Genomic DNA, 11,750 nt, shown 5'->3' on the forward strand with positions numbered 1-11,750 from the left:
ACCGAATTTCGATTCAGAAGAGCCTGTGAACAAGTGGTTTTGCGGAACAACAAATTACAAGATCTTCAAGTTCGATACGATCGAGCAAGACGAGATGAGCTGCGTTCTTTCCGCTACAACATCCGTTTGAGAATGTCTGCTGTCGAAGGTGTGAGAAACGCTTATTACGAATACGCTCGCCAAAAAGCTGACAAAGTTCTTTACCTTCGCCACAAGATCAGGTCGACGGTTGTCACCGATTGCGAAGACGATAGCAGCAGTTCCAAAGAGTCCATGGAGTAGAAAACACCGTGATCAATAATTTGAGAAACACGTTTTTTTTCATAAACCCCCTAAATTTAAGAAAGAGAAAGCTTTTCAAACAAAACATACAATGCAGCGATGATGGCAAGAATAAACCAAACACACTTACTTGATTTCATGTGTCGTACATGTAATTTTCTAGTCTAGACATCGGTAAAATACAGAAAACGTGATCAAAACCAACTTTACAGCCAAAATTCATCTCTAAAAATTCCATTGTCAAAACGTCACTCAATTGTGGCATTATGTTTTCACTGACAAACACACTTCCTGTCCCAGTTCCATGTTCAATTCTCTGTTTAGATGATCCCTGAGATCGGGGCTTGGAACTACAGAGACGCGCGATGCTGTGTTTATCTTAAAACGTCAATTCTTGGCGTCAGTTTTGTGCAGACAGAGATAAAAAAAAAAACCTCCTTTCTAACCAAAATACAATACATTATTTACAAGAGTTGATATCCGCAGCGGATCTGTGAGTTGTATTAATATCCAGATCGGTCGAGAATCTATTAAATACATTCTGGGAATGCTTCATATTAATGTTTGGGTGCGCTTATAACAATAAGGCCACCACTAGAGTAGCATGTGACGAAAGAAAAATATCTGAAATATATTATTTGTCAGGCAGAAAACGAGATAGAGGGAAATGACGACTGTTTATTTCTTTTGCCAGCCGCTGAAATTCAAGTTACATGACATTTATATGAAATCTCCTTTAATCCTTCATTTTCTATTATAAACAAGTTATATTTATGAACTATAGAAGTAAATTATTATTCAATATTTTATTAGATATATTTTATATTCGTAGAGATTTAAATACACAATAATATTCAAGTCAGGCAGCTTGTAAAATACAATAAACACTACCATACAAATACTATTACAATGTTCCTAGTCATTCTGATACGAATAGTATCTAATGTTCTTTAACCACTCTAACCTCAGCTGTTACATCACCACTCTAACCCCAGATGTTCTTACACTACTCTATCATCATTGTTCTAACACCACTCTAACCTCAGATGTTCTTACACCACTCTAACCTCAGATGTTCTTACACCACTCTAACCTCATTGTTCTAACTGCTATCAATTTATATAGAAGTTTTTGGATGGTATGTAGTAAGGTTTCTCTAGTATCGACATCATTCTTGACCAATACTCCCTTTCCATGCAATGATTGATATTTAAACCCAAAAGCCTGTACTTTCATTTCACTACACTTTCAAATAAATTTACAGGCCTGGTCTTGTTCAGTTTTTAGTGGAGAGTTCAGATCCAAGGTCGCCAGACGAGATTGTTAATGCTACCATTCTGAATCTGTATATCGACATTAACTAATCTATTATAACACTGTATACTTTCTGTTGGTGATTGTAGGTTGATATTTTTATGTGGTCGTCTTGTTAGATATTTTAATACATTCTGTCGACTAGATTCAGGTAAATTAAAACATGATAAAAATGAGTTAATTTCTAATAAACATCTTGAATAACCTTCTTGATAAACAATATCCATGGCTATTTCACGTTTTCTTTTTATTTCATGGATGGTGGTTATGGTTTTTTCTAAAATTTCTGTTTTTTCTATTTTTTGATTATCAGCTTCCTGTAAAAAAAAATATCATGAAATAATGTGAACTGATTTTAACTCTATGTAACTGGACCTATATTCTCTGTTAGTGATATAATTAGTTGTATATGGTTTGTAAGACAGCTATAGAATTAGTGGTATATGGTTTGTAAGAGAGCTATAGAATTTGTGGTATATGGTTTGTAAGAGAGCTATAGAATTAGTGGTATATGGTTTGTTAGAGAGCTAGAGAATTGGTGCTATGTGGTTTGTTATAGAGTTAGAGAATTAGTGGTGTATGCTTTGCTTGAGAGCTAGAGAATTAGTGGTATATGGTTTATTAAAGAGCTAGAGAATTAGTGGTATATTGTTTGTTAGAGAGCTAGAGAATTATTGGTATATGGTTTGTTTGAGAGCTAGAGAATTAGTGGTATATGGTTTGTTTGAGAGCTAGAGATTTAATGGTATATAGATTGGGGTGTCTATTTTGATCACACAAAGTATTTTAAGTTTGAAGAACTTTCTTACCATGAGATGAGATGTTTCTTCATTAAAAACTAAATCTTTAATTTTCAGTAAAGTTTCATTCATTCTTTGACGTCTTCGTTTTTCAGCAACTTGTTTTCTCTCCTAAGATAGATAGGTCAAAATTATTATTATCCTTCAGAAACACCTGATTCCACCCTGGCCACGTATTCTCGAAACGATCTTAGCGCTCTGACACCCTAGAAACAATGTTAGAAGACACTAGGACACTAGCGCTAAGATCGATTCGAGAATCTCGTTGATACTTTGTTTTCAGCGACAAAACTAACAATATTTTTTGTTGTATTATTTTCAAACATCATTGAAACAAAAATATTACTAGTTACTTTCTTATCATAATTTTGGAAATTTTAAAAAGATTGAGTTCCATTTGCGTCTCAGAAAACAATTTACAAACTTACCTTTCGTATTTGATAAGAGTTACTGTTAATTTGAGACATCTTATTTTATTGTTTTTTTATGAGATATAAATTTAATCTTTTTCTGATGAACTATAGAAGTGAACTGATGAAATTTGGGACAGTTGTATTTTATATGGTATCTTAGTTTCTCATTAGACGTGCTAGACAGACATGATTCCTTATTCACAAAATCACATCAGTTTAATTTTTACACGTTCTACCACTTGATAATATTTAATATTTGTCACAAACTGGAGTGTTTAATTAATGACATGTCACAAGGTTGTTAAACCGAGGTTGGTTTCCTCAAACCGGATTAGGTGTGATAATCTAATTTTAGTCACACTTTTAATTAATGATAATTAATTGGATTTATTATTGTTTCAATTAAATTATTTTCTCAGTTGACGACTCTACCAGACGACTGTCTATAATTTCTTGTTTAATTTGACTCTTGACGTGTATCAATGATAGAACATCACACTTTCTAGAGTAAGAACATGATTGTAATTAGGTTGTTACGTTATTTTAACAAGGTAAATAATATTCGTACTGGTCGTTACAGTTTAACAGAACGAGGTTTCTTAGTTTCTTAAGGCGTTTTTATTGAAGCAAATCGTATCAACTCGCTTTTATTGCCGATTATCAGCACGTGGTGCAAATTCAGCAAGCATACATCGGTTGAATGTTTAATTGTTTACTTCCGAATAATCCCAATACACTATCATTTTTATCATTGTTTCAATGGCTGTACTGATGATGTTGAAAAACAGATTTTTTAGTTAAACTATATAAGTTGATGGAACCAATTGTATCTGATATTAATTTCTGTATAGATTTAAATAAAAGTTTTTTTGGAACATAATATTGGTTTACTAAGAGTGTTTGTGATCCACTTATTTTTAGGATTTGGGGAAATCACTTCGATTTCACTAAACTGCGATAAATTACAGCTCTCAATCAGCTATATTATTACAGCTGTGCTCGAAACTGTATTGTTTTCGTTAAATTTTTAGTTATAGAGCGTAAACGAACGCCCTGCTTTGTTTCGTATTGGTTTTGTTTTCGTTCACGAAAGGCCACTTTTCTCAGAAACGGCAACATGTACAGAAAAAAGGATATGGTATTACCCTTTATGATAATATAATCTGGCAACACTGCATCTGATATTAAAAATGTATGCTGGCAAGAGGGGGCTGCGGGAGTTATGGACCTGGGCTTGGAGTGGAAAGGATTGTTATTTGAAATCATTCATAAGTCTATGAATCTATACATTAATTTAATTTAAACATGAATAAAACATTTGTATTCAAATCAGCTTATTATAATGGCTACGAGGACTAAAGGCTCAAGCAGTGAATTTTCGTTTATTCAAAGAAAAACAGTCAAGTAAACAAACATTTTTTGTGACCACCTTCACACTATTTTACATTTTTTGAACAAAATGGCAGTTCACAACGAATCTCAACTTAATTCAACGCCTTATTTTGATCCTGAAAAGCACCCGAAAGACACTCTAAAGGCTTTCACGGAATTTGTCATATGCTTTGAACTACGTTATGATGCCCAATATCCGGATCCACCAAAAGTTTCCCTGGATGCTGCATTAGAACGATGGAAGATACAAAACACTACCGCAGAAAATAGAGATCCCAAACCTACTATTCTCCAATATGACACAGTTAGAAATGCATGGCATAGCCGAGATCGTGTGCCTAAGCTTCTTGGTATGTTTACTTCCAGCAGATTCTACGCTGATTGGTTGACAGCTGAACCTGACGAACAGATCCGTAAAGACATCGGCTGGGACGACTTTCTAACCAAAATGCGGCGATTTTATAAAGGATCTGATAATGAGACTGTCCAAAATTTCCATTTTAGAGATATTTCACAAGAACCTGATGAAACATTCCCAGGTTTTTGCAACAAAGTTAAAAGAGAAGCTAAACATTGTGCTTTTAAATGTGACAGTCCTACATGTACAGCGGAGTCTACAGCCATCAGAGATCAGATAATTATTGGAACATCCAACAGCAATATCAGAGAAGAAGCGCTTCTTAGAGATTGGAATCTCACGGATTTATGCCAAAAAGGGATGGCAATGGAGAGTGCTGCTAGAGGTGGTACCGAAATTGCAGGTGAAACTTTAAATAGAGTTGGTCAATATTCTTACAATTCACTTCTGAAATCGAAGCAGTCCGAAAAAGCTAGAAAGCCCACTTTTAACCAACGAGTACTAAGCTGCTTTTATTGTGGAAACAACTTTTCGACTTCTATCGATCAACATCGATCTAGATGTCCAGCTCGCAATGTAACATGCAAGAAATGTTCAAAAAATTTGACATTTTTCTTCTGTCTGTAGAAGTGGCAAACCTTTGAAGTCCATTGATATATCGGAGCAAAATTATGAACAAGCAGAGGATATTTTCAGTATCAATTTATTTAGAGTACAAACAAATAAAGTTCAACCCAAATTACTTTCATCTGTCAAAAATAATTTTAGGGTCCAGGTTATCATAAATAATCAACTGGACCATGTTGTGGCAGACACTGGTGCATGTGTAAGTGTGTGTGGAACATCACAAGCTAAACGATGGAATCTTCTAGATAAATTGGTATCCTCTAAAGTACGCATAAAACCTTATATGAGTAATCCTATCTCTGTGCATGGAACTGCTATTTGTTCCGTCACTTTTGGATCTATTTCTGTACCTGTTGAGTGGCATGTTATTTCTGGTTTCTGTGAACCAATTTTATCTGGCGACAAAGCTTTACAACTTGGAATCATCAATTTCAGTCCAAAAGCAGAAACATTTTTTCCTATACATAGCATAGATAAAACAGCTGATGACGTCTCAAAAATTTCATTACAAAAGATACTTACCCACTATCCAGAAAATTTCACTGGGTTGGGAAAATTACGACACCACCAGGTAAAGCTGCATTTTGATGCTAACGTCAAACCTGTAAATGTACCGCCAAGTCCTGTAGCCTATCACCTAAAAGAACGTGTTCACTGTGCTATCGATGAAATGATCAAACAAGATGTTATAGAAGAACATCCCTCAAACCAACCTGCACCGTGGATTCAGTCTACAAACCTACCTATACCACGACAAGAAGATATCAAAGCCCAGTTATCAGGCTCGACCATTTTCTCCAAAATGGACTTTAAATCCGCGTTTTGGCAATTGGAACTCCATCCTGATTCACATTTTCTAACTGTATTCCATGCTAACGACAAACTTTATCGTTACAAACGCCTTACCATGGGAATAAAACCAGCACAAGGTGAACTAAATGTAGCCCTAAAGCCTATATTTGCCCACATTCCTCAAGCTCATCTTATTCACGACGATCTTATTGTTGCGGCTAAAAATCGCAAGGAGCATGACGAGGCTGTTGAACTTGTTATGCCGGCAATCTCAAGGTCAGGTCTAACTTCCATCAAAGTGTACATTTGGAAAAAAAGAAGTCGACTTCTGGGGTATGATAATTGGTGCCGATGGCGTGCTACCAGACCCTTCTAAAGTGTCAGCTTTGGAACATTGAAAGCACCCACAAACAAAGAGCAGTTAGTTAGTTTTTTTATGTATGATGCAATCAAACTCTGACTTCATTTCTAATTTTGCCTGTCGATCAGCTCCTTTGCGTGAATTAACGAAAGGAAAGATTTAGAAATTATTTGGTTGGAGCACCCACAACCATACATATTGTTACTGATCATAAGCCATTGTGCTCAGTCTTAAATGGAAATCGACAAGGGTCGATTCGCACCGAACGCATAAAACTACGTCACCAAGATATACGATTCCGAGTGCTTTACCAAAAAGGCAAGGATAATCAAACTGACTTTTTGTCTAGAAACGCTACACCTTTCCAAGTCCTTCCAGACGATGAAAAACATGAAGTTAATGATTTAAATAATTTACTGTAGACGCTTCACGCTACTCCTATCATTGACTTTATTTCCCTGGGCAAAATATCAGCTGCTACATCATTGGATGTCACATTACAGGCGCTACAAAAGCTAGTGCGTGCTGGACAAACATTGATACCAAAGGATGCAAGCGAGAAACCTTTGAAATTTAAATCGATTCTACATGAACTCACCATATCAAATAATAACATTCTTCTAAAGGGTGAACGTATGATTCTTCCATAATCTTTACAAGAATTGGCCATACAATTAGCTCACCGTGGTAGTCATCCTGGGCAGAGTGGCATTGAGCGTCCTCTGCGGTCTCATTTTTTCTTTCATGATATGAAGGAGAAAGTTCAGAATTTCGTTAGTACTTGTAAAGATTGTTGATATTTACAGACAAGAAAATGAGTGAACCCATTAGAGCACACCATGTTCCCTCAAAATGCTGGGAAACTGTATCTGTTGATCTATTTGGTCCAATGCCATCATCACATCATGTTGTGGTCGTTCAAGATATTGCGTCACGATTTCCAGTAGCAAAGATTGTATCATCGACTAAGTCAAGCAAGGTGTTACCAGCATTGGCTGACATATACGACTCTTTTGGGAATCCAGAATTTCAACTATCCGATAATGGACCTCCTTTTAATTCCAGAGATATGTCTGATTTTGCGACGAAAAGGAACATTACTCTTCAAAAGATTTCACCACTACATCCAGCTGCAAATCCTGTTGAAACATTTATGAAACCCCTTGGAAAAACCATGAAACTTAGTAACTATAACAATCAATCAGAACGGACAGCTTTATCACAACTCCTTTCTAACTATCGTGATACCCCTCATCCAGCTACTGGAATAGCACCATCGTCTATGTTATTTCGCGATGGTCATCAATCTGTGTTTCCTCGCATGGCGGTTTCTGATTCTCAGGTCAAGGAAGCTAGACAGCGTGACGGACTTATCAAACAAAGGCGAGCCGAGAAAATCAATGACTCCAAATATCGCTACCAAAGTTTATTTAAAATTGGGGATCGAGCATTATTACGAAACTACAACAAAACATCTAAGTTTCATCCAACCTTTCTACCTGACTCATGCAAAGTCACACATGTTGACGACACTGGCTCATTCATCCTGCTGGAAAGACAGAAAGATGGTAGAATGTTCACCCGACACCCTGATGATATAAAGAAATGCGTCATCGATGAAGAAATTGTCCCAAAATCACAACCACTTACAGAGCAAGAGGTTATCAAACGTTGGCATGAGTTATGTGAGACTCATGCCAACCACGGATTAAATGATGACGATTCTGGAGACTCATTATTAGAATACCAACAACAAGATGATGGTAATATTGCACCACCTGAACCTCGTAACCGTAGACGAAATCCAAGATATTTTAATGATGACTTTGTAAACTAACTTAATTTTACAAGTGTTTTTTTTTTCTTTTTTATAACGTTGGACTTTTTTTTTCTTTTTTCTTTTTTTTTCTTATAAGGAAGGGGATATGGTATTATCCTTTATGATAATATAATCTGGCAACACTGCATCTGATATTTAAAATGTATGCTGGCAAGAGGGGGCTGTGGGAGTTATGGACCTGGGCTTGGAGTGAAAAGGATTGTTATTTGAAATCATTCATAAGTCTATGAATCTATACATTAATTTAATTTAAACATGAATAAAACATTTGTATTCAAATCAGCTTATTATAATGGACTTCATGACGTTTTCTAACCTGTAGCTAACTACGTACAAAATGTTATTATACCGTGTATTTTCTTCAATTATGCCTAATGTACGATGCCTTTGACAAGAGTAGTTGTGATACTTCAATTTGATTATTCGAAAGAAAGGACAAATTTCCAGATTTCTATAGGATATACTCCGAGGGCGCGAGCTGGTTTTGAACTGCATTGTTCTGTTAAATCCAAACTGGAGAAATATTTCTATCATGTCTTAATCAAAATTCCTTGTTAAAGAAAACTACTACTATTCCTAAATATTACAACTTTGATTTTGTTAATATTGACAGTAAGATTCCATTTAGATGTATATGATTGTAAGGAGTCATTTGGCTCGTACACTTCCTGTCCTATTTCCATGCCCCATTCTCTGTTTAGGTGATCCCTGAGGTTGGCTGTTTTGTTTCCATACCCAAGTTTGTTAGATTGTGCCTAAGTAGTGGGGCGGAAATCGTGTCTATTCCCCAGCGTCTGACGTTCCGTCCAGTTTTATCACGTTGTCTTCCGTTTTGTCACGGTTCTCACAGAAAACTAGGAATTTAAGGTTGTAATATTGCGGTTAAGCAATGTTACGAAAGCACAGGCACAGGCATGTAGGCGTAACCTCTAGTGATAGAGCAATGTTTGTGAAGTTAGTTTAAAAGAATGATATAGAATATTTGCAATGCAAATCCATTATCTTCCGAATCTGAAATATGTAAGAAGAATACTGGTTCCAACAGGAACATTAATAACCATGGAAATCATAATAAACATTTTTACTGGTGAAACTGAGGAATTGTCCTATATTAAATGAAAAGGAAAATGCGTATTTCATATAAAAAAATATATATAATTTATTAAGTGAAAATAGTATACATGTATGATATTTTTGCGAGGAAACTCTTCAATTGCAAGTTATCATAAATAAGAAATATTAATTAAAGGAAATGTACTAAACCTATGGAAGGGGGGATAGGGGGTAATCTACCACGGGCTAAGATATCATTTAGATTTTTATTACGGGTATAGGCGATAACTAAATCATTTGTAAAGACTGTTGGAAATTTTTCCTGCAATTCTTTGTAAAGACGGATAATTATTCGGGGAACTTGACCAGCTGTGTTGTTGTATTGAATAACAAAAGGTATAATTTGGAAATCAACTTGAATGTTCATTCCTAAAGGATGCATGATTTGTAATTTGTTTATCCAATAATTTTCGCAAATGAGTCGAATTTTCTTTGTATCAATGCCAGGTTGTTCGTATATCTGTTCAATGGCAATAATTTTCAGAACTGTTAATTGGTGATCGGGTTGAATGAAGTGTTTTGAATATCCACGTTCGCGCAATTTTTGGAAAACAATTGAACAAACCTCCTCGAAGTCCTTCTTGCGCGTACAAATTCGGTGAAATCTCAAGATGTGCGACTTTATAATGCCAGAAAAGGTATGTTTAGGATGAAAGATGATTTGAATAAAAGTTGGTGAGTATCAGTGGGCTTAAAAAAAACTTTAATATCTAATTGATTGGTTTCATGAAAATTGGTATCTTTAAAAACTGTGGTGTCTAGAAAATCAATCTGTTTGTCGCTAATATTAGAAGTTAACTTTACAGAAGGGTTGTGGCTATTGAGAGTATCAAAATATTCCCAAAATTCATCTACTGTATGAGTCCAAATTAAGAAAATATCATCAAGAAATCTTACATAACAAATTGGTAGTTTGGGACAGAGGAGTGAAACTTCTCTTTCCCATTCTGCCATGAAAATGTTTGCATAAGAGAGCGCAAAGCGTTTTCCCATGGCAGTTCCTGAAGCCTGAAGATAAATATTTTCATTGAAAGTAAAGTCATTACGTTTTAAACAAATTTCCAAAAGTTCAAGAATTTCTTTATCTGGTCTATCAGGATCGGGCTTTCGCTCGAATGCCTGCTTTACAGCGCGTAATCCAGAATCATTGTCAATTTTAGTATACATGCTTTGAACGTCTAAAGAGACTAAAAGGGCATTTTCTGGGAACACGAGTTTCTTTACCTTTTCCACAAAGTCGTTGGTGTCTTTGATATAGGCAGGATGTTTTGAGGCAAGAGGCAGTAAAAAGTGATCAATGTATTCTGATACCCTGTACGATTCGCTTCCACAATCGGAAATAATTGGGCGACCTTTTGGGATTTTATTTGGAGAGAACCACTCAGTTTCAGGAGTTTTGTGTATTTTTGGGAGGGTATAAAGATGTCTCTGACGTGGTTCTTTTTCTGGCTTTAAATAATCAAATTGTTTTTGCTTAATGTAGTCTTTCTGAAGTAAATTTTTCAAAATATTTGTTATTAATTTAGAAGTTTCTTTGTAGATCGGATCCTGCAAACGAGTGTAATGTTCAGGATTGCTTAATTGAGATTCGGCTTCTTTAACATAATCCTGCCTATTTAAGATCACACAACAACTGCCCTTGTCGCTTTTCTTGATAACAAAATTCTTGTCATGTTTTAGAGCGTTCAAAGCAGTACGTTCCGCGTGCGAAAGGTTGTCTTTCTCGTTTACTATAGGCAAACGAGATATTTCATCATTCATTTCCTGAAAGGTATTCAAAATGCTTTTGTTTATACAACTATCCACGGATGTGAATTTCGATTTTTCAACAAACTTGGTGATCGGACCACGAGAAGGCGTGTTTCTGTAGAAATAGTTTAACCTTAAATTTCTCTGGAATCTCTTTGTGGCTTCAATTAGTGGAGTGTGTGACAAAGGTTTCTTGGTAGGTATAAATTTAAGCCCTTTATCTATCTTTTGTTTACTTGGAGAGAGAACTCTAGAGCTTAAATTAACAACTGTTTTTCCAAGCATAAGACAAACATTGGGACCCCCCGCTCCTAGTTTAAAGGTGCTGTGGAATCTGTGACGAAGTTCATCCAATGGTCGTAGATGGCTTTGGCAGTCATTGGAGTCCAATGAATGTCGTCTCCTCTGACTTTAATGATAGCATCTGCTGCTGGAATAATGGTTGTATTTGGTGGAGGACTGTTGATTATCAAAGCATTGAATTTCTCTAAATTTTTACTGTCGACTTTATTCTTCAGTTGAAAAGTATGAGCAGTGGGTATATGGGTGATGAAGACACGGGAATTAGGAAACACGGAAGAAGCTATAGAAACAAGATTGGTCATTTTTTTGAAGATAATATCTGCCGCTTCACCTCTATTGTTGAGGCCCACATGAAAAATAATGTTGTCAGGATCAATGCTATTCGATGCTGGTTGCTGCTGGTGTT

At 35.7% G+C, this 11,750-nt stretch overlaps 2 protein-coding genes across 2 annotated transcripts; one reads left to right on the forward strand and one right to left on the reverse strand.

The window, feature by feature from the left end:
- Positions 1-1,577: 1,577 nt before the first annotated feature.
- Positions 1,578-2,863, reverse strand: LOTGIDRAFT_164130 (hypothetical protein; the record flags this gene model as incomplete). Its single annotated transcript, XM_009060615.1, has 3 exons — positions 1,578-1,913; positions 2,406-2,507; positions 2,825-2,863. The coding sequence occupies 3 exons, from the start codon at positions 2,861-2,863 to the stop codon at positions 1,578-1,580; spliced, it is 477 nt and encodes a 158-aa protein (XP_009058863.1).
- A 1,405-nt stretch (positions 2,864-4,268) lies between these two features.
- Positions 4,269-8,176, forward strand: LOTGIDRAFT_164131 (hypothetical protein; the record flags this gene model as incomplete). Its single annotated transcript, XM_009060616.1, has 3 exons — positions 4,269-4,962; positions 5,372-5,757; positions 7,682-8,176. 3 exons carry the CDS (start codon positions 4,269-4,271, stop codon positions 8,174-8,176), a joined length of 1,575 nt encoding a protein of 524 aa, XP_009058864.1.
- Positions 8,177-11,750: the final 3,574 nt, after the last annotated feature.

The sequence above is a fragment of the Lottia gigantea genome (assembly GCF_000327385.1).
Source record: "Lottia gigantea unplaced genomic scaffold LOTGIsca_43, whole genome shotgun sequence".
NCBI lineage: Eukaryota > Metazoa > Mollusca > Gastropoda > Lottiidae > Lottia > Lottia gigantea.